This window comes from Lissotriton helveticus, chromosome 6 (genome assembly GCF_964261635.1).
Source record: "Lissotriton helveticus chromosome 6, aLisHel1.1, whole genome shotgun sequence".
NCBI lineage: Eukaryota > Metazoa > Chordata > Amphibia > Caudata > Salamandridae > Lissotriton > Lissotriton helveticus.
In genome coordinates this window covers 775,244,637-775,268,180 of record NC_136067.1, presented here as the reverse complement: position 1 = coordinate 775,268,180, position 23,544 = coordinate 775,244,637, and the positions used below count along the sequence as shown (strand labels likewise).

The window sequence follows — 23,544 nt, the reverse complement described above, 5'->3', positions numbered from 1 at the left end:
CAGTGCATGTGCGCCGGGCGCGCGCTCCATTTATCAGCCTGCGTGATCACTTTCGCGGCCGCTTTGATGTTCTCAGTGAGCCGTGCGGCCACTGAGAACATCAAAGCGGCCGCGAAAGTGATCACACACCCTGTATTCCTTCCTTCCCAAGTGTTGCTTCCCACTACTACACTAAACTTGCATACCCTTCATCGCCAATGAATACTATCCCATTGTCGTATAATTATTGTAATTCGTGTATGGGACGAGGTTACACCCCACACTAGTCTAATGACACAAATTTACTCCATAGCACATCTAAGCCTCAGCGTGACCATAATTCTGAACTTCCCAAATGTCACACTTTCCTGCTGTATTCCCATCAAACGCATCTAAATCTCCTTTCGCGACTTTCCTCCCAAGAAACCCCATTTAATCATGATCCCTACTCCAAATTCACCAAACGTATAACTTGAGTTACGTTTTCTAGTAAACTTCAGCGATACATGTTGTGAGAACACAAAGCCAGATTACAACGTCTCGCCCTGCCACACTCTGGTGCCTCAGCAGAGCACTTGCTACTTAAAACCGATGCGGTGCGGGCTCTCCGACCACAGCTCAAACGATTCCGGGGGACGATAGGGGCGTGGGGTTTTTCTGGAATCACTACAGTGCAATGTAGGGGATTCTTACAGATGCATTGACTTTAACAATCCAAGATGCATTGTTTGCCAAGGCTTTCTGCAGGTACACTACAGCAGACCGAGAGAGGTTTTGTATTTACTTTCCTCGCTGACAGTTTACGTTTAACTATTATTTTTTAAACTTTACATTTTGTTTTGTCGAAATAACTATAACGAAGTCCCGTTGCCACACTGGAATTGTGATGTTCTTCTTAGAAGTTATGTTTGTGTTACTATATTTTTATTGACCATTTCCACTCGAATGATATGGGTGCGTTGGCAAATCTGAGACCAGAACCAATATCGTGACATCACGCTCTAATCCCATCTTCTGTGAGGATCAAATTGTGTTCATTATGTGATCTCCAGCTGGTTTTTGCTTGTTGTTTTGGTCAAGAGATGCAATAACCTCTCGTCGAAATGCCAGCAATGCGACCCCTCCCCCGCTCCACGCACGGACTGCAAGTTACTCCCACTGCCCCATCTGCTGGATTGATCTTTGACCCCTCTGTAGACATACTTGGTGTGATAATGGCCCCTCGACTCCCTCCCCCCTTGAGCTCAGCCATTAATCACATCCCAGACACAAAGCATCACTCACTACTTCCTGTTTAAGTCCCCGCAGAGCCCTGCGGGGAATAGGCCTACCCTGACCCCCCCGTGTGTGTCCCAGCCTACACAGAGCCCTCTACCTACCTGTGGCCGGTGAAACAGCAGCGCCGCCTTCCTAACAGTCAATAGGACAGCAATACGACCATCGCCACAGGTCCGCATTAACATACCAAAAAATATTCAGCGGGTCGCTCCGGTTAGGGCTAGATGATTTTCGGTCTTTATTTTAAATAAATAAAAAATGCTCAACGAATACTTTAACCAGCTTTAGAGAGGTCAATAGATTACTACCCCAGCTGCAAAGGCTATTGTGCACAGCGCAGGCCACTAAATATTCCAATACGATCTGTATTACCACAACCAACCAAAAAGTCAGTATTAAAGTTTGGGTAACAGAAACCGGCGCTCAAATAATACTAATTTTGCAGTTTTCTTTTCAATGGGCACAACTCGGCCGTTTATCCTTCGGAGGTCGATACGATGAATAGCGTTAGGACAGACAAGGATGATAGAGCTCGTCAGCATTTCGAGACGTGCCACTACTTGATATAGATAGTGTACACCAATAAAGCTCACACGTAACTCCTACTAATTTACTTCATCACAAAGACACTGGAGTAAACGCATAGAATGCGCTCCAATAGGTTTTGCATTATTACAGTTTAAGCTATTGGTGTTGCATTATTATTAGCAATGCCAGTAGCTCAAGCATTAATAATGCGAGACCTATTGCATTGCAAATGCTTGTTTCTCAACGCGGTCACGCTCTCTCACTTTCTACCCATACTGGTGACTGGCTATTCTCGGCGAGTTTATTTTCCGCTTACATACTGATCTCTGACCTTTACAGATTGGACTGCCATATTTTTGGACGATACCGTCCTGGCCACTTAGTCCGTCCACTTTAGCACACTTTTCTGCCCATAGGAATATATCGGGCATTACGCTCCCTGCCATTTAGCCATTGTCCTACTGTCACGTATTTACTTCTTTCCCGGATTTATTCCAATTGCTGCCCACCTACATTAACGCGATCGCTGCCCACTTAAACTGCTTTTCTTAACGCGATCACGCTCCCTCACTTTCTGCCCATACTGGTGACAGGCTGTTCTCTGCGAGTTTATTTTCCGCTTACACACTGATCTCTGACCTTTACAGATTGGAATACAACCTACTGGCTATAAAATGCTTCCGTTTCAGAATCTTTTGTTCAGTTGTTCGAAAAGTAAACGTAACCAGACTTCGCATTTGTCAAATTATGGATAAATGTATACATAACGGGAGTCATTGTAAATCTTTCCTTTGCTCAATTTATAATCCCTTTTCCCGGATTCTCTGCACGCGCTGCAAAATGTCTTTATCCAGGCTGGGATTTTGCTCTACAAAGCTTGTGTGGCCTATTTCTCCCATGTTATGCTGAAAACTAGACTATTTGTCATACTATGTATATTGGCTAACTTGTCTATGCATTAAGTTGATTTACCTCTGTGGGTGCTTCAACAACCTTATGTGAAAGATGAATGATAATCTCAATGATGACTACTACCACATCTTATGTATATATCTGTTCAGCTTGGGGTCTTTAAACAGTATGAGTGCAATTTTCGCAACTGTAATCATACAGCAGTTTTACCTTAATTAACTTATACTTGTGTTTGAACTACTCCTTCTCTACTAATCCCACTTTCACATATGTGATGTATCGGGTGTTATTTACTTTTATATTTTAGTTTTTCACCTACCATTTTTCAATGTTATACTCTCCCTACCTTCTCTCTACCTCTTTCTTACTTTCTTTCTCCCAGATCGTCATCGGTACCCATCTGTTGATATGTCCACCCTATGTAATCTCCCTTTTCTTTCATCTTTCATTTTTACAGTCAGCCTTGAGAAAGCCCTGGCCTGCTGGCCCCTGAGCGAAACATGTGTCGGCTGTCCTTTACTTCTGCACATGTCTTCAAATAAAGAAGACAAGCATTGGCATAGCCAATAGGTCTAGCCTTTGGGACCTTATAAGTGGTTAGCCAAGCAACAGTTGATGTTGTTGCACCAAGGATATTGTGCTGCATAACTAAATACTTATAAGGTCCCAAAAGCGAGACCTATTGGCTATGCCAATGCTTGTTATATATGGACCCTGACCGACATGCTAGTTGTATGGCATGCATCATCATAAGGTCAACACCAGGCTGATGCTAAACACCAATGCGGCTCTACCCCACTCACAAGGGAGTATTTGGATACCACTGAGGCCGGCCCTGTCAGCCTCTGGGTAGCAGGAAACTCAAAAGAGTAAAAATTGCCTAGGATAAGACTCCTGAATGGGTTTACTGTTATAGGCCTCCCCTGGCAAGATTTAAAACACTACTGATACCCCTGCTGCATTTAATGTGCCCCTGCATCTACTCAGTCAACATGTTACCTTCAGAATTATATTTGTCTAATTTCTTCCGGACCTAAGATCCTACTGACAAATCCTCAAATTTTGGGATCCACTATTCTCTTTGAGAGCACCCTCATATAATTAACACCATGGTCTCTTGGATTCACTACCACTCCTATATTCTGGCTATATTAGTTGTGCTCAGGAAAATGTCCTGCCCTCTTCACAACATCGGGAGTCTATTTACCCCTTAGGTAACATGAATTGGTCAAGGACCAGCTTCACATGTACTTCATGGACCCCACAAAGCCATCACACCTACTCCCCGTACTCATGGTTCCAGTAACCCAATCAGATAATTAAGACAGCAACTATGTGAAGCTGGGTCAATCATAACACTTTTGTGCAAGCATATGTTTCTCTGGCATATATCTTAAAGTACACTGCAGTTTGACATCTGTTGATTATTGGTGATTTCTTTCAACTATTTATGATACCTTCGTAGGTCTGAGATGCGCTTCTCAGTCAAACCTTTGATTTATATTTATAATATACGTATTTATACATCATATCACAGTACTGACGTAAGGCAAACATATATTTGGTGATACAGAGAAGGCAGGTCACCTGGATCTGTTGAAATAAGGAGCAAGAGAAGTAACTGAGGTCAGTAAATAACTTTTTTTAAATTACCACTGCAGAGGGTTGTGTTCAAGATCAATTGATGCAAAGAATTGTTTTGTAAAAATGAAGTACTCATGCTGTCATACCGAGAGAAACCCTGGCAGGCACCGCTCTCCGGTCAATCCAGAAGGACACCCAAGACAGCATGACCATCAGGGTGGCCGGAAAGTAGGTCTGGAGCAGGAAGAAGAAGATGTGACGACGCAGCGTGAAGTTGATATAAAGGCGGTTGTACCATCCTAGAAAAAAGAGCCAAAAACATATTGGTCATGGTTGGGAGGGTGGTTGGTAGCAGTCTGTGAGCCGACTGAGGGATTCATCAGTGAAAGGAAAAGGGACATTCCAATAAAGGGGGGGGGGTTGCGCTATCCTTGTTATGCATAAACTTGAAGATACACAGTACTGAACAGAACTAGACTCAGAATCTATGTGTTCAATCACAGGTATAGAAACGATAGATTGCTGGTGGTGGTTGTGGTGGTGCTGGTGGTTGTGCAGGTATAGAGCCAGACAGACACGCTAAATCATCGCCAATTATACTGGACATACAAGGCAGTGTTATTTTTTTGAAAATGATCAATTTAACAAAAGCCATGAAATCGGTCATCTACTTATTTCTCCACTGAAATCTCACGAAAGCCTAAATTTCAGGCTCCAGTTTGTTCTGGCGCACCAGAGTGGATGTCCCAATAGCACATATGAAACATTCCAGTAGCTGGTGGTGCTAAATTTTGGAAATGCACGTTTATACATGATTGGTTGTTTTCTTAAAGAAGAACCCTCGTTCTGCATGTTTGGCAAAGCTTGAAGCACACTGTTTGCAGGAAAACAACTATACAGACATTTAGCGGAGCAGTTTTGCAGTAATCTGAGAAAAAACACAACTGGCCCGATTCACAATGCTATTTTATGAGTTGGTCTGTCTTTCTCCAATCGTAAGTGTTTGTTATACCTGAACATTCAGGCCTGATTATCAGAGCATTTTCTGTGAGTAGGTGTACGTACTTCAGGATTAAGTGTAATTTACTCATGAATTTCCAGGAGTAAAACTTGCTTGCTCACTGTTGCCTTGAATAAAGATGTCTGACTCCTGGAAACCAGTCAAAGAAAATGCGTTCTGCATAAAGCCTGAATATTCAAGGGTAATTCACCTGTAAGACAGGTGTAAGATACAACCTTCACAGTTTTTCAGTTGTCAAACATAATGATTCATCTGAATGTGACAAGATTGCTCAGAATGTGTGACTGTGAGATGCGAGGTGACACAAATTGCCCAACGCAGAAAGCTTTTTCTAAGAGTAATTGTGTTTTGCCGCCTACCTTACAGTTCAGTTCAGAAATAATTTTGTATGAGTGGTTGTGCCTTACTGTAAACTTAGATGTGATTTATACATTCACTCCCTGGATTAAAACATGGTTTTCTCATGACACTAATACACAACACTTTTTTGTTTGCAAGCATGTCTAAGGGTCACATGTATCAAAGTTCCATTTTTTATTCCCTAAAAAGTTAATTTTAGGTAACCGCTATTTAGGGAGTGCTAAATGGTATGTAAGAAAATAGCGATTCCTACAGAATCACAATCTCAATTAGGGAATTCCTACTTCATTCAGGCGAATGGTTTCGCATTATCTAATTTGTGATTACCCAATTGGTAATCGCAAATTAGGAAATGCAAAACCAAGCACCCTCCAAATAAATGTGCACATGTAAAGCTCACACAAGCCCTAGGGGCATGTGTGTGCTAAATGGCTCATGAAAAACGAATTTTTTATGCGTTTTCAAAAATTGCACATGGTTATCATCGACTTGGAGTCAATGATAATAACATTTCCTAAATGCCCGGTTTGCATTTAGGAAATGCTTCGTACATGTGCTTAGGGCATTGCAAATTGCGATTTTCTATTTAGAGTCGCAATTTTAGGTAATCACAAAAAATTGTGATTACCTAAAATGCACTGCCAAAGATTTTCATACATCGTGAAAGACTATTTTGCATTAGCAAACAGTCAAATTTAGCGATTCGTACCGTTTGCGAATGCAAAATAGATCACTACATGTGACCCTTAGTCTTGAAATGTGTGAGTAGAATGCAATGGAGAAAAGTCCTTACTACCCAATAACTAGGATGGATTTGTATTTCAAAGATATTTGCAATAGTTAATTTGAATGTACATCAGTGCTCCTTAAATTCTCTAAAATTGCAGCGGACTCAACACATTTACAATAAAAGCCAGATGAGTTTCTCATCCATTCATAATATGAGATATAAAAACTGTCATAGTTCAACAACAACAACATTTTCATTAACCTTGACTAACTAATTACCTTACAAAACATTCTTAACCCTGTCGCCAACAAGTTTTGGGAACACCATCTAATCATCATGGAACTAAGGAAGTCAACAATCTTAATCTTTATCGCGCATTTTCTCCCCATATTTCCTGACCAACCGTGTAAATTCAAGGGCCCGAGGTCCTTCAAGTGGCCACCATGCCTCTAAACGTTTATGAGTATGACACAGATAAGTCTGAAATAAGCCACAACTATTCAAAGGAAATTCACCCCAATTTTGATTTTGAGAAACACATTCTTGCTGAACATATAGCTTTTAGCTTGTACTTACTTTCGCATTGATTAAGTTACATATTAATATTGGTAGCTCCACCAGTATGCTCTATATTCTGTAAGCTACATTTAACCATTTGTAGGATGCATGTAAAATAAATACAGCCTAGCCTTAGAACAACAGCAGTCAAAAGAATCGAAAACACGGAAATCCCTCTGCTTCTCACAAACAAAAGCAAACAACAATTCATCAATTCACCATTGGTCAATTTTACCTCAAAAAATTAAAACTTTCCATACAGCCAATAAAAGTTGCCTGTATACCTTACATCCTTAGTTAGTATGCACAGTAATTGTTTTATGTTCTGCAAAAAAAGACTTTTTGAGGAAAATATTTTTAATGTGAAAAGTGACAGATCAGGTCTCTGACCATATGTTTCTAAATTGTTAAAATCTTATTTTCGCACTGCTGGTTTTTGCATTCCCATTGCTGTGGAGAGAACCCAGCTTTGCAGACAAGACATTGTGGTTATATTTTGTGATGGATGTTGACATTTCCATTGGTTGATATTTTGTTGCGTAGCAATGTTTTAGAGCATGTAACAAAAATAAGATAAGTACGCTACAAAACTTTCTTTGAACAAGCATTGTGGAATTGACTTTGGGAGAGAAAGTGACAGTAGAGGACTCTTACCAGTGCTGCTGTAGAAAGCCAGTCTGGAGGTAGTGTGGAACTTCTGGATCAGGAACTGTGACAGGGAGATCTTCTCATCCGTTTTCAGGGACTCGTCTCCATTTTTCCAGTACAACATCAGATCCTCGTCTGTGTAGGCATCTTGAAAAGAAATGATGACAACAAAGTATGCACATACTTGTGATGATAATGAATACCTCACACCTACAATAATTAATTCAGATAATGGAATCTATTTAGAGGCATGCAAGTTGGTAAATGGAGACACCTTCTGAGCTAGTGTTGCCACTGCAGGGTGGTTAATGTGAAAGCTTGACCATAACCTTATTGTGCAGAGCAGTCTGCGAGTGAGTAGTAGCTAAAAATGGTGAGAGATCAAAAAAGAAGTCTTTTCATTGTGAGTCCCATGGGAATGTGTGCTCCCAATTACTTCAATAAAAAACTGCTAAACAGAAGTACACCCAAATGAAACTATAGCTTCACTCAGAATAAATCCTCTGGGATTTGGTGTGAATTCACTCAGTAGTATCTGAAGACGCTGACGTGTTTCTAAATATAGGTATTATCTGGACATCTGGATCTGAGGAGGGGCCAAATATTCATTTGAAAATAAATCTGATGCAATGCAAGATTCTTAGGTTCTCAAAGGAACAGTGGATCTTTGAAATCGAATTGGATGGCCATAAATGAAAATGTTGCGGTTGTTGCTATTACATGATGATAGGCATTCACAAATGCCTGTAAAGCTTGTACTAGATGGAACAAAACATTTGGGTAGTTTCAGACATGAGTGGGAGCCTAGTCAGAACCCAGACAGGATGTGGGAGATCACAGAGGCGTAGATACTGCCTTTCAATTTTTTTTTTTATAACAACACCTGTTTGCAGGCACAATTTGTAGCACTGCTTGCGAATCTACACATTCTCAAGCTACCACTTTATATGTATAACTCCTGGGAAAATGACACAAATGTATGTGACTCAAGAAGATAGCTACAGCTATGTCACCAACTGCAGACTCTTATCCAAATCTATGGAGCAAAACAAATTGGGGTGCGGTGATTGAGGCGGCAATAAGAGCCTTATTTTAGAGACGATATTTGATGAAAATTACATGGAAACATTTCTATCAGAGCTAGCTCTTAACTTGCTCCAACAAAACGAAAAACGAAAAAGCGCAATTAAATCGCCCCATACATATGGAGGAAATTACTCAAAACCATCAGTTCTTTAAAAAAGGGAAAAGCTGCTGGCCCTGACTCCATCCCTAATGAGATCTGCATTATATTAAAACATGAACTGGCACCTAATCTTCTTCAATTGTTTAATTCATCCTTTATAGAAGGTCATACTCCACTCGTTTCATGGGAAGAGGCAAACATAACAATTCTGGTGAAACCAAATAAAAATCCAAGACTCTGCGAGTCCTATAGGCCTATCTCCCTTTTGAACTGCGATCATAAAATATAAACCCAGATTACCACTAAACATTTAGACAAAGTAATAGGTCCCCTTTGGCAGTAATGACATTCAATGCTGCCAAAGCTTTCGATCGGGTCAAATAGTCTTTCCTGTTCAAAGTAATCCAGCGCTTTAATTTAGGCAAAACGTGTTTGACAGCAATTAAAGCCGTATACAAAAACCCTTCAGCAAAAATTCGCATTAACGGGAAACTAACTAGTTCAATACAAACTGGAAGAGGAACCAGACAAGGCTGTCCCCTTTCCCCTTTACTTTTTAATATCTACATTGAACCCCTTGCATGTAAATTAAGAGCCTGCCAAAATATTATCCACTTCAGATGTAATGGTTGGGGAAAAGAAATTGGTCTGTATGTGGATAACCTTATAATTCACACCGGTAATTTGGAAAGATCGTATCCAGAGATATGGTCAGAAATAGAGAGCTTTGGAAAAGTTTCTGGATATCTCCTAAATCAACAAAAAACAGAACTAATGAAATGGAATACCAATTTTAGGAGTATTTACACAAAAAAGGAAATTAGATATCTTGGAATCCAGATAGTCCAAAATATTGACAAAATAGCCCAAGTTAACTTTGAAAAAGCAACAAAGAAAGTTAGCTCACAATTACAATCTTGGGGGGCACTTTCACTTTCCTTTCTAGGCAAATCTAATTTATAAAAAATGTCAATCTTGCCAAAATACACGTTTTTGTTTAATACCAACCCCTTAGATTTCCCCAAAATTTTGATTAAGAAGGTGTAGGGGCTTTTTTCAAGCTTCATGTGGGGAAATAATTTTTTTTTATATTTCCTTTTATTAAAAAATAAACAAAGAAAACAGCAAGGCATCAATAAAGTACATAAAGCAAATAGACTGTACAAGGGCGAACCATCAGTACACCGACCACAATATAAAAGGGGAATATGATTGGGGGGGGGGGGAAGGGGAGAGGAAGAAGTAAAAAGAGGTATCAAATATACTTTGCAGTCAAGGTCAGGGGGAAATCGGGGGATCAAATACAACAGTCTCAGGTGGTACACAGATATCTCCTCTATAGCGATTCCAGGGGGCCCAGATTTTATGCCACTTTCGGGGACGACCTCGAGCCACGTATACAGTCTTTTCCCTGAACATACTCCAATCCATGTCGTCTATCCAACCCTCGATAGTAGGAGGCCGCTGGGATCCCCACAATTGTGCAATATTACGTTTAGCAATCATCATTCCCAAGGTTACCCATTGCGTCCAGGCTACAGTATGATTAGTGGGCTCCCAAACATTTAACAGGCATCACCTGGCTTCAGGCAAAAGTGCGACACCCGTAACTTCCTGAAGCACCCTGTGGACCCTGCACCAATAATCAGCCACTTTCCCACATATGTGGGGAAATAAAAGCCAAGAATAGCTCTAAAGAAACTCAGAAAGAAGAAAGAATATCGAGGCATAGCAACCCCTGAATTATATCTGTATTGTTGTGCCTTTCATTTAAAAAATTTCCAGCAACTAATGATGGAGAGTTCAACTTTTTCACCACTCTATAAAGCTCTTACAACCGACTTTACTGAACAAGCAGGGTGCTTCCTTTTAAAATTTGGCCACCCAAAATTGTTTTAAAAGGTAAAAGTGAAGATTTTGTCATCAGCTATAAAGCTCTGGTCTCAGGTAAGACGCCTTTTAAAAATCCTGTATTATATTGACATCACCCCAGTTTGAGATTCCCCAGGTACGCCGCCGTGTTTGGAAGATGCCCTTGCAGTTCCCCTTCGAAGCTGTGGTATCACCACATGGGGGCAACTGCTATTTGATGCAGAACTTATCTCCTGGCCTCACCTTTCAGCGGTATGTGGGAACTCGGTTTAGAAGTTCAAATATTATCAATTGTTAAGCTGGACGAGCGGATTGCAGAATTTAGTGAAGTACGTCTGGCTACTAGAAACCTCCTAACAGCAACTTTGTGACTGTACCATACAGAAATTCACCATGGAACTCCAAATCACATTTAGCCCCTCACCACCACTAACTTCTGGTGCCATTTGTAGCAGTGGTTCTGAATCCGCAAAATAAAAAAAAGCAGAGACAGCCACTGTAATGTGACCCTGGTTACTAACACAACCAACAATATATGGTCAGTCCTTGCTTCTAATCACTAAAGAAGAGGAGCAGTGCAATATTGCCACAATGTACTCTGGCCAAAGACAAGATCATGCATCTAAATCCAGGACACAGCATGGGTGCCATTCAAGGCAAGAGATGAAGACCTGGCCCAGTCACTACTAGGCATAGTAAAACGGTGCCTTGGAACAGGGCCTAACCAATTAAAATGCCTGTGCCCCGCCACTATGCACAGTGATCTTGGTGGTCATAGGGTGGGCACAAGGGATAATGAAATGCCAGAACTTAGGGACAATTCTTGCAGTGCATAGTTGCTTTACCAAGTGGTTCGGGCTGGACTGTTCCCATGAGGCACAGGGTCAGACTGATTTGCATATAGCCATGTCTGAACTGGGGTGGCAGAGTGGGCTAAAGAACGGTGATGGATCAAACTCAGATCTTTTGACTGGGTGTGAGTGTTTGATTGGTTCAGATGCTCCGTCCATCACCACCCCCTTTTGTACCGCTTTGGCCGCCATACGTGTGGCAGGGTATGCTCAGACGTGAGTCCCTTGCTCACTTTGCCACTGGATTCAAGCAAGCCGGGGCTGAAGACGGCTGGAATGCCAGAAACCGGTCCTCGGAAGCTTGTTTCCGGTCCAGGGAAGGTATGGCTTGGCAGTTCGGGCTGGACTGTTCCTATGAGGCACAGGGTCAGACTGATTTGCATATAGCCATGTCTGAACTGGGGTGGCAGAGTGGGCTAAAGAATGGTGGTGGATCAAACCCAGATCTTTTGACTGGGTGTGAGTGTTTGATTGGTTCAGATGCTCCGTCCATCACCACCCCCTTTTGTACCACTTTACCAAGTGGTTAACAAATGTCATTACAAAACTCTAAAGAACATCACTAAATACATTGTTAAAGTACAGTGTAAGAAATGGGGTTATTGGCTAAAGGGGGTGGACGCCCTACTCAAGCAAAAACCACAATTCAGGTCTGGAGAAACAACATTAGTCACCAAATTAACCTGTACCTAACCCTTTAGTCCATTGGCAATAAAGCATCCAGGCTTAAGTTAGAGGCAATGTGAATAGTATGTATGCAGCACACAACCAGTAATAGAGTATAAACACAACACAACAAGAAAAATCCTTTCCTTTTGGTGGTCTAGGATTTTAGGGAGCTTGAAGAAGATATGAAATGCATTGACATTTGCACCCAGAGCAAGGTATCTACCAGGAAACCAGTCAAGGTGCTTATGCTGTAGGACAAACAAAAGAAACCTTAGTTAAAAGTATTATCCAATTTTATCACCAACCTCATTATTTCTGAGAAAAATAATGCTATGTTGCATGTTGTGGAAAAGTTATTTGCGCCGCTCATTTTAAAGCTTCGGCAAAATTGTCATCATCGTTAAAATAGGCATACATTAACTGTACCTCTTGCTTTATATTGCTTCTCTAAGTACGGTTATCAAATGACTCAATGTATTTCTCACATTTAGAGAGCTTTGAGTAAGCCATTGAAAATGGATTTGCAGGTTTCATTTGTGAATCATCATCAATCAGATGGACACAGCAAAAGAACTAACAATTGTACTTAATGGTATTACATTCAGCTGAATTGTACTCTAATGTGTAGAAGACTTATCTATCAACGTTTCACTCTATTTACTGTATTCAAACTTGCCGACAGAACATTCCTACATTACTACAAAGGAATCCAGATCACAGAGCAAAAAGCATGATGTTTAAGTGGATATTTCAAAAGTATTAAGACTCAGGTACTGAAGGCAAAACAATATGCTGATATGAAACTAAATGTGACCTCATTGTCATACTGGCCACACTTGAAGTCGTAGCTTTTCTTTACTGGTATTTTTTCACTTGTAGAAATTAACATACTTAGGGCATGATTATGAGTTTGTCGGAGTGGGAGGGGCACAGCCACATTGGTGGCCGCACTGCCAAATCCGTGTGCGCACCGCCCTCCAGATTACAACTGTTTTGTCAGTGCTGGGCGTTTATTGGGAACGTCAAAGACAGTACCTGCTTGGCATAGACATTTGCAGTCCATGCCTTGCAGGTACTGGGGTGCATGCACACAGGGAGGCAAAACATGTGCCCCCCTGCATGTAAACCTTGGCCTTGAGGCACAAGGGGGCCCTGTTAGGACACCTTTGTTTCCTCTCTGCCACAGTTTCCATGGAGTAAAAACCATTATGAAAACCTTGGTTGGGAGGAATCTGGTAATATGCTTGGCAGGACCGCGGTGGTAATGTCAAGAATACTGCAACCTCAAAAGCGCTGCACCACCAGAGATCCCTGTCGGTTGTGGCGGTGCAACGGTGGTCCGACCGCCCTAGTTGTAATAGGGCGGTCGGACTACCAGTGTGGTGGTGGGTGGACCGCAGCACCGTGCGAGTCTGATGGACCTAGTGATGAATAGGCAGATAGACAGGCAGGTAGATGGACGGACAAACACAAAGAAAGACATGTTGATAGACAGACAGACAGACAGACAGACAGACAGACAGACAGACAGACAGATAGATAGATAGATAGATAGATAGATAGATAGATAGATAGATACCACTGTATAGTTATAGTTAAGTCAGAGTTCCCATAGGAAGAGCAGTTTTTTGCCCCCTTTCGTGGTCCTCCTGCAGCACCACCACCGCTGCGCTTGCAGGAGGACCGCCGAGCCTGTGGTGCGCCTGCCCGCCAGATTATGAGTGCAATCCAGGTTGGGCGGGCAGTGCTGCGCAGTCTCACGGTGGCGGCTGTGTTAGGCTCATAGGAGAGGCTTAACAGCAAACCACTGCTTTGACTGCAGCTGCAGCATGTTCCTACAAGGTGTGGCATGCACCATGTCATGCATGACACACCATGTGCGAATGGGGGTCCAATTCCAGGGGGCACAACATGTGCCCCCTGCATGCACCCTTAGGGCCAGAAGCGGCAGGGGGCCCTGTTAGGGTATCCATAGTTGCATACGGTGGTTAACCGTATCAAAGGCTGCACTTAGATCCAGGAGGATCACTACCGCTGATCCTCCCGAATCCAAGATGCACCTTGCCTCTTCGATGGCTGATATAAGAGCAGTCTCTGTTCCATGACCTGGTCGAAAGCCTGTCTGCGAACTCCGTAATAATTCTTAGATTCCAGAAAAGAGGACAGTTGTTGATTCACCATTTTCTCTGCAATCTTACTGAGTCCCGGTAGCAGTGATATAGGCCTAAAGTTGGCCAAGACCGAAGGGTCCAGCTGAGGCTTTTTTAGTAGGGCTTTTACAATTGCCCCCTTTCAGCTTGAAGGAACAATGCCTTGGCAAAGGGAGGCATTAATTAGGTCGATGGCAAGGGAGGAGATGGTGGAAGTAACCTGTTTAAGGCTGTACATAGGTGCGGGATCACAGGGAGAGCCGCTTTTCATAGCTGCCAGGGTTTTTTGGAACTCTTCCCCCGAGACTGGGGCGAAGGCATCCAGCTGCGAGCTAGGCACGTCGTGCCTGCCACCGAAATCTAAGATGCCCTCAGGTGGCGGCAGAGTTTTTAGGATGTTTTGAATCCTAGAATCGAAAAAGTCCGCAAGCTGATTGCATTTGGTCCTTGAGATGTCCAGGGTTAGGGGAGGGTCAGGAACCTTCAATAGCTCTTTAACGATCTGGAAAGTTTCTCCAGAGGAATTGGAAGAGATTCTAATTCTTTCTTCAAAAAATGCGGTCTTAGCGTCTTTGAGAGAGCCTTTATAGGCTCTAATCGCAACGTGATAGGCCACTTTACTGTGGTCAGCCCAGTCCTTCCTCCAGATACGCTCAAGTTTCTTGCAACTCTTCCTTTGCAATCTAAGTTCCGGAGTGTACCAAGAGGATTTAGAAACTCTACCCTTTTTATCGATTCTTTTTTTCGGCAGAACCAGGTCAAGTGAGCTGTCAATCCTGCTCCTGAAATTTGTATCCACCACCACGGGATCAGGATCGTGTAAGGGGGCAGTCTGTTCAAGTTTAAGAGTCCACTTTTCAAGGGGGAGCTTGGACCAAGCTCTCTCCAGAGTGTGCAAGGCCGGAATTTCAGGAGGATCGGTCTCGCCTTGCCAAGAGAAAGGGACCAAGAAGTGGTCGGACCAGGGAAGAGAGATTGGGGGGTTGGACTTTAGAGGGATGTTGGAAAAGATGGGGTCCAAGAGGTATCCCTTGTTATGAGTAGCGTCTATATTAATGAGTCTCAGGTCGTAGAATTCAAAATCGAACAGAAGGTCAGTCGCTACTTTATCGTGGGGGTCATTAAGATGTAAGTTCATGTCTCCCAATACAATAAAGTTGGACGCAGTGGAGGCGGAGACAGTAACTGTTTCCAATAGTGAACTAACAAACTGCCCTAGGCAGCCTGGGGGACGATACACCAGCAGGCCAGATATAGAGTTGGTGGGGGAGATTTGTATGGCAAAGTGGAGGCTTTCGCAGTTGGATATGCCACTGTCCGTCATCCTACAGGTAAGGGTCTCTATAGAGTATGGCTAACCCACCCCCTCTACCAATGGGCCTGTTCTGAGATTGAATAAGAAACCCTGGGGGAAGCGCACTGACGATATCTACTTCCGAATTCGGGGTTAACCATGTCTCCGACAGGAAGAGTATATCAAGTTTGTTATCCTGGATCAAAAAGTTAATCTCCAAGGAATGTTTAGGCAATGACCTACAATTTAGTAAGGCCATGCGCAGTTGGGTCGTGGTTAACACCTCGTGCTTCTTTCCCTGAGAGGCCAGACTGCAGAGACTGCAATACGTATATGTGCTGTCTGGCGTGTACAGGGAATGGCATTTAGGGTTTTTCATAGGTCTGAGTTGTAAAAGAGCCTTGCGCGAGTAACTAATAAAGTGATCCATTGGAACTGGCAGGGTTTCTGGCCCTAGGCCCGTGTGGGCGCAGACGGGCTTGCCTCTGGCGCGACGCCGGCGCGCGATCGGCACACCCGCTCCGCCCGCCCGCTACGCGGAAGAGGGATGGTGTTCATTTTGTAGTGCCGGGCCCGATTCGGCCGCAGCACTAGTCCGCTAACCTTGCCCTCCACCTAAGATGGCGCACATGAATCTGCGCCGGGGAGATGAGGCCCGCACCCAAAGTAAGCCCTAAATCGCCCCCTGGAAGCGGCGAAATGCCCTGGGGGGGACAGTAGAGGGAAGTGCAGAAGCGGCGCTGGTAAGTTAAAAATAACACAAAAGTGCACAAAGGGCGTGAATTAAAAGCTAGTAACAGCACAAGAGCAGAAAGTTACAAAATGCACACAGAAATGCCCTACTCCCGGCTTTTCGCCTCAGGAGTCTTGGTTCTAAAGATAGCATTGTCACTGCTATTCTCTCAGTTTTTCTGTGCCATATCAGGCCATGGACAAAAGGTGACAGTCAACTACTTTGCTGTGTTCTGCAGCAGATAAAGGCATTTTTGAGGAGTATTCATTTTGTAGAAAGCTGCTCTACCCATGATTGAGGAAGGCAACCCTCACCAAGGTTCCACATCCTGTGAAAGGCATTCAACACCCTTTACAAATTCTGGTTAAGGAAATCACCTTCAACTCTCATAACACATGCACCGAGCAACTGAAACCCGTCTCCTGCCACCCAAATGGAAAGAAATATTGGGCTAAACCGTCCCATTGAGTCAGTGGGTACAATTCATTTAAACGTTTTGAAAAAAAAGCATTAATTGCAGGTTTACAAAACAGATCCCTGGTTTTTAGATTGCATGCAGATTAAACTGCCATACAGAACAGGATCAAGTGAGAATTTACATTTTTGAGGTTACTCTGTCAAATGCAAGGCAGAGGCTTATAACGTTTACTGCTAAACTTACAGCTTTCCAGCTCCAGAGAACAGGTCTGTGTGTCCAGAGGAAATCGACTTAGATCCATGTTGCACATCGATGTCACCGTGACCCTAGAAAAGGTAGAAACGTTTTATATTATCCAGCAAGATATTTGTTTGCAACTGATTATCTGAGGCAAGACTAAGTATACTGTCTAGCGTGAAAAAAACGAATTCATGGCATATAAGTTACAAATATAGTGATAAAATCCTATTGCTCTTACATACAGTTTGACCTATATCGATAATTACTACTAAAAATCCGGCAAATATAAGTAATAGTAATTAAAAAGTGCATAACTATTTCTGCTATTCACATAAGTACTTCATGTTTTCCCATAACTGGGTGCAGCTATATAAATCTTCCCGGGGCATTACTTTAGTGGCTTCCAGACCAAGTTTATGTTTTTTTTAAAGAAATGTTTCAAAGTCTTCCAAACATTCCAGTTTCCTATACTCTTTATCTGGCTATGATCTGTAAATGTTACTTGCATGAGTAAATATCAGAGGTGTGGGGAAGAAGCCTACAAATCTAGGCCCACCTATATTTTATGTCAGCCAACAGAGAATTGCAGAACACTGGCACATGAAAACAATGGTGCTTAGGATCGCCACAGGGTAAAGACATGCTACTAATCCTTATAAATATGTATCTAAGCAAACGTTATGCACAATATTACGTGTCATTCGTTATTAAGAGTCAATTGCATGAATGTTGGGAATAATTTGAACAATTTGTGAAATAACTTGGAATACGCACACTTCCACTTGTATGTGGTTTTTACTTTGATAGCTCAGACATATTCTGAAAGCATTTTGGGGAAATTGTGATGATGCATTGCAGGAAAGTGGGTTATTAGTAGGCAGGAGTATTCCCCCTCAGCTAGGAATAATACTAAAATCACTAATAGGTTCAGTAAAGTCTCAATGAATTAATCCTTGCTCAAGCCTTGGTATCCTGGCAAACGAACATTCAGGCTAATATTAAGAGAGAGGCATGAGTAGAGCAATTAATACCCCCAAAACAGTAAATAAGTAAAAGACACAACGTAATAAAAGCCCAACACCAACTTATAAAAATAGGAAATATTTGTATCTTTACAATGACACCAGAGTGACAAAAATCCAAAGTGGGTATCCAGAGATATGAATTTTGAATGAGGCTTAAACAAAAATAAAATTGCTTAATAGGGCCCGAAATCCTAAAGCACAACTCATGACCACTAGGGGGAAGAACTGGGACAAAGTCAAAGTTTCAGGCTGACTGCAATGAACTGCAGGCCGACTAGGCTGCAGACATTGTCCATACCAAAGTTTTACCTTCGGACATAGACATTTTCTTGGTTCTTTTGTCTGGTCAACAGGCTCATCGGCGGGTTTTCGGGCTGGTTGGAACCGAAGTACCGAGTCGAGGACAAAGGCCTGCTGCAGCTTGGTGGCATGATGAAAAGGGGGAAGTAGGGTGCTCCATGGAGAGGAGAACCACGAAGCAGGCGAAGTCAGCGATCGGGGCTGAGGAGTCGACGGCGGCAACTTCACTCTCGAAGTTGAGCCGGTCTTCTCCTGGAGGTTTTATGCAAAACTTTGCAGAAAGTTTCAAAGCTTCCAGATCATGCTGTTTCTTGATTCCTTTGGGGAGATACGTGCCTTCTAGCACTTGTCAAGGGTTTAGAGGCTCTGGGATGCCACTTGGGGGCTAGGACTCAATCTCCCAGAATGCACTTGCTCAATCTAGGGAAAATCCAGTTACAACTGGTGAGCTTGGGTGTTCTCTCTATGGTTTTGCAGGTGATGTCTTCAGCTTTTGTCCCTGTTTCTGGTCAGGGAGTCCCCTCCTTTCCTTTTGAAGTCAGGCACTGGCCTTTCTTTGTGGAGCCTTGTGAGTGCAGCAGGTGTAGTCACAGCAAGACAGTCATTCTTCTCTTCTTCTCTTCCAATCAGTGTTCTGTGAGCTCTGCAGAGCTGCCTAATTTATCCTTCATTTTAGTGCTTGAGGGAGGGGGCACCCTCACAAATAGGAACAAGGCTTCCTCCCTCTAGTATGACCACTTCCTGTGAAGTGTAGCAAACGTTCAGCCCGGAATGCAATATTCTCTGAAAATAAAAATGAGGAGAATCTCTGGTGTGTGTATCTGTGAATCCCAGCCCAGAGATGTGACTACAATCCTCTTCCAGCCCCTCTCCTAATCTAATTAGGGGAGCTCTTATCTGACTGGAGATCAAAGAAGTGGGGGAGGGCTGGGTCGTGAGACATCTGTTCTCTATGGATGCTCCTGGGTTTGATGTCCAGCTCATCTACTGAGCTCCCTTCCACTCCCTGGCTGCTCCAGGAAGGAGATCTCCTCCCACCAAGTGGCTGGATTGTTAGACACCCAGGCTTTTCATACGTACTAAGGAAAAAGCTTGTCTCAGGTGGTCAAAGGCTGACCAATCAGAAGAGGTTGTTACATGGCTGTTTTAGGTAACATCGGGATAGTAAATTCTAAAATTACATTCCTGAATTAGTTATATTTAGTCCAACCATGGCAGGTTGGTGGATTTAATGTAACTATTAATTTGATACTTTGAATGTAATTTCTAGCTAGATTCAATCCAAAATTAGACTTTATTAAATTTAATAAAGTCTTCCATATGTTATTCTAAGGGACTAGCTGCACTACCATAGGGTAAAACAAATTTGGCTTTTGTTCCCAACCAGGGCATATAAAATATAACTATGCACCCTACCCTCGGGGTGCCTAGGGCAGACCTTATCGATGACTTATTAGTAATAGAAAAGGTAGTTTGGGACTTTGGAAGTGCTTTTAATACTAAAGTCGATTCTTTTTTCAAAACTAGCCTGAAAGGCATGGCTGAATTTAAAAAGACGGCAGACACCACAGCAGTGCACACTTAAGTACATTAAGGCCACTAGGAGGACTTACTGTTAGGTTGCCCTTACCAATTAGAATAATAACAATCAGCATATACGTTTGGAGGATAGAGCATTGTCCCTGAGCCTGATTAACAGAGCCCAGGACACTTTTAGAGTCAGTAACCCCCTGCATTAGTCCATAGATGGGAGGTGATCAGGGCAAAAAGTATGACTTTCCTACATGCATGAATTGTACAGAAACATAAAAAGTAATACCACTGAACATAAATATCTATTCGTTTCACCATTAGTTGATCTAAGGTTAGTAAACATATATTGCACACATCTTACTTTTGTTATTCATACATAACACTAGCAAGCCAAATGCAAATGGTAACACAAGAGGAACTGAAAAGTCAAGATGGCCGCACTCTTGCTTGAATCAGGCAAAAAACAACCACAAAACCACAATGGGCGTCAATATGATTGACCAAGTGTAGAGGTTGTTAATTCCGTGGGTCCCATTATTTCCGGAGGTCCCATTAACTCCATAGGTGTAGAACTAATGGGTACAATGGGTTAAACCCAGAGGCTCTCCAGAATAATGATGAACTACCACGGGAAAAAGTAATTCCTGGTCCCATTCATTAGGTAATTCCTCATTCTCCTCACCAGTTTCCCTTCGGAAGTTCGACTGCTAAAAGCAGCTAAAATCTTCCTGGAAAACGTGACAAGTCCATGAAGTTTCTGCAGATCCTGTCAATTTCCATGGGGATGGTAACCCTGTTAACAATCCCTCCGGAATTTCGATAAACGCATAATGAAGCTCATATTAGTCAAGATTCCTAAAGTAAATAGAATATATTGTATTTTTTTCAAAAGAGCTGAAAACTAATGGAAACCTATGCTTTTTCAAAATCATGTTTCCATAATGTTGCACATTTGATAGCAATGATTTATCATGTAATCTGTCTGATATGAGTTGCTCTGAACAGTAGATTAGAAGAAGACAATTTAATTATTAAGGCATTTATGCACTACGCTTTCTGACCAATAAGGTCCTGCAAAAAAGGAACCAGGCGGGAGAAGCACATACCTCAAGGAGCAGATCTATAGTTAAAAGTAAGTCTGGTCAAAATGATAATTTCAAAGATGGAAATTGCTTGCCCTTTAATTTTGACTTTCTGATCGTTAATGTTTTGAGTCTGATTGACATGGGAAATTTGTTTGGAAAACAAACCCACACGGAATCAATGTTCTTTAATTCTGATAGGAAGGTACCTTTAGGAGCAGTGGGCTAACAGGATTTCATTTGTCAATTTGCTGAAAGGAGTGTGAGGTTTGTTTAAGGGAACACAAGGCAATATGGTTTATGTGGCCATTTAGTCTCTTGAAAACTTTCAGGACTGACAGCCACAGTTAATCTGGGAGAATTTGGTAGTACCACAGATAACTTTTGGATAGGTGAACAGGGTGCACATTTCTACGAATTGCACTGGCAGCTCCAGTCCTAGCAGAAAGCCAAAGTTATCCTAAAGCTATCAGTCTCCTTACTATACAGGTTCAGTGGCCACCTCACTCCATGTCTTCACAGGCACATTTTCCAATCCTCGGCTTTCATGTGACAGTAAAAAATGTTGTGGGCTTGGTTTATGACCATTGCACTAATAAAATGAACACATCTGATGCGTAAGTTAGGAGCCCAGGACTGGGAACAGTGTCCATGATAACACAGAGTATCAGTCACCCTACTCACAGGGCATTTTACATACATAGATGTAGCTGATGGAGCGAGATTCAGAAATGTTTTTTCATTTCAACTCGCGAAGTTACACTTCCATAATAAGAAATAATAATGCTAACAATTATGCTGTATGTGTATTAATTCAACCTAGTTTTAAGTTACATACACGAGAAATTACATAAAGGGCTACTAACATGTGTGCTTATAAACGTGAATTATGTTGCATTTCCTTGTATGTGAAAAATAATAAATTAATCGTGTCTATTGTTGTGTCATAATTAATTGCAGCTGTTTAGAATAAATGGCATGTGCTTATTTTGCTTCCCTGTCTATGTGGTGTCACTCTATTCTTATAGGTGCATAAAGAATCCTGCTGGATTAAAAGAAGGATGGTAGATAATAAAATGCTGCTTTATTTGTACGCTTCAGCTAGGTAATTTAGACTAATGGGTTAATCATTAGAAATGGAGGGTGGCAACAGAACGAACTGTATTACTCGCATTAATTATTCTTTTGTGTTTGTTTATATGATAGTTTTTGAAAGAGGCGTTGGGCCTAGTGAATATTCGCGTTTGCTAAAAATCTGCTTGGAGCCAGAAAGAGTCCATGTTGGCAAAGAGTTCCTCCAGCCTGAAACAAATTTGTCGTGATGAGCTGACAATCCTCTAGTCGAGCAAGGCCAAGGCCAAGAACCGGCAAGGAGGCCTGTGACAGCATTGTATCTGAGGAAGCAAAAACGTTCTTGTACTATATGTTGCAAACTGGAGGAAGCTGTGTTGTTCGAAAACTAGAGACAATGGTCTCTAAGAAGGTGACGGAACTGAGATTCTAAAAATGTGGTGACACGTCGCCTGTCACTTTTGGACCAATTGGACTCCGATTTCAGCAGAGAAATATACATTTTCTTAGATTAGCTTAGCGTAGAAAGGTATAAAAACTCTTGCCCCGTGGAAGAGTCACGCTTCTTCTTGCTGACCTTTGATGAGGGTTTCGTGCAGACGGACATTCTTTGGAGCACGTAAGAAAAACTCAAAAGACTTTTACTTTTATTCTTAGCAAGTATAGTTAGGGACTTAGGATTTAATAATGCTAAACTGTTTATTTCTATTTTGAACAATAATTTTTGATTGCATTAAACCGACAAAACTATTTGCAATGATTCTAATAAAAATGCTTTAATAAAGATTTCTATATGCATTTTCTAAACAAATAGCTAATAAAAATCTTACTTTTGAAAACAAGCTGGTCTTGTTATTTCATGAGTTTAGGTTACCATTAGCAAGATATTATCGCCACAGTGGCTTAATTAATTTGTAGAGTTTGTAAAGTATGATGAGTTCATTTACCGCGGTTGTATATAAATGTATATAATTTGTGAATAGGTTAATTAGGTCACATGATTCAGTTGGGCAAGATATGTCATGTTAGATTTATGGGCCTTGTGATTGATTATTGACTGATGGTGTATATTGTGGAGTTGGGTAGCGTAGCTTATGACATATTTCCTATAGCCCGCTGGATCATAGCGACATAGAAGAAGCAGAAGAGCGGCAACTATTGGGAGTGTAAAGCAAAATGTCACCGGTCACAAACATTGATATGCACGATAATGGCAATAGAAGAGGATATAGAAGAACCTACTGCAACAACTATGGAGGTGTCATGTCTGTGGTTTGTGCCTTGGTGGGTGTTACTGCAACCCTTTTCCATACTTCACAGACCACTGATATTCACACTTTGCGCCATGCTTGTAAAAAGAATGGGGCTCTGCTATCACCCTCTGTCTACTCAGATAGCTGGCCAGTGGACTGTTTAGATGTTTAATTTACTTTCAAATATGCTGTATGTACTGTAAAGTCCCATTTTTACCTTTTCACTGTTTTAAACCTTTGATTCAACATAAGAATGTCTCAGGAGATAT

General features: G+C 42.0%; 1 protein-coding gene across 1 annotated transcript in view; it reads right to left on the bottom strand.

Annotated features, from left to right (window-relative positions):
- LOC144761529 (gamma-aminobutyric acid receptor subunit rho-2-like) overlaps positions 1-23,544 on the bottom strand; it is a 578,022-nt gene that overhangs the window by 68,138 nt on the left and 486,340 nt on the right. The window contains exons 5-7 of the mRNA XM_078646849.1: positions 17,015-17,097; positions 7,605-7,745; positions 4,428-4,580 (exon numbers count right to left, since the gene is read on the bottom strand). Of these exons, the coding sequence (XP_078502975.1) occupies positions 4,428-4,580; positions 7,605-7,745; positions 17,015-17,097 (377 nt within the window). The remainder of the gene's footprint in view (positions 1-4,427; positions 4,581-7,604; positions 7,746-17,014; positions 17,098-23,544) is intronic.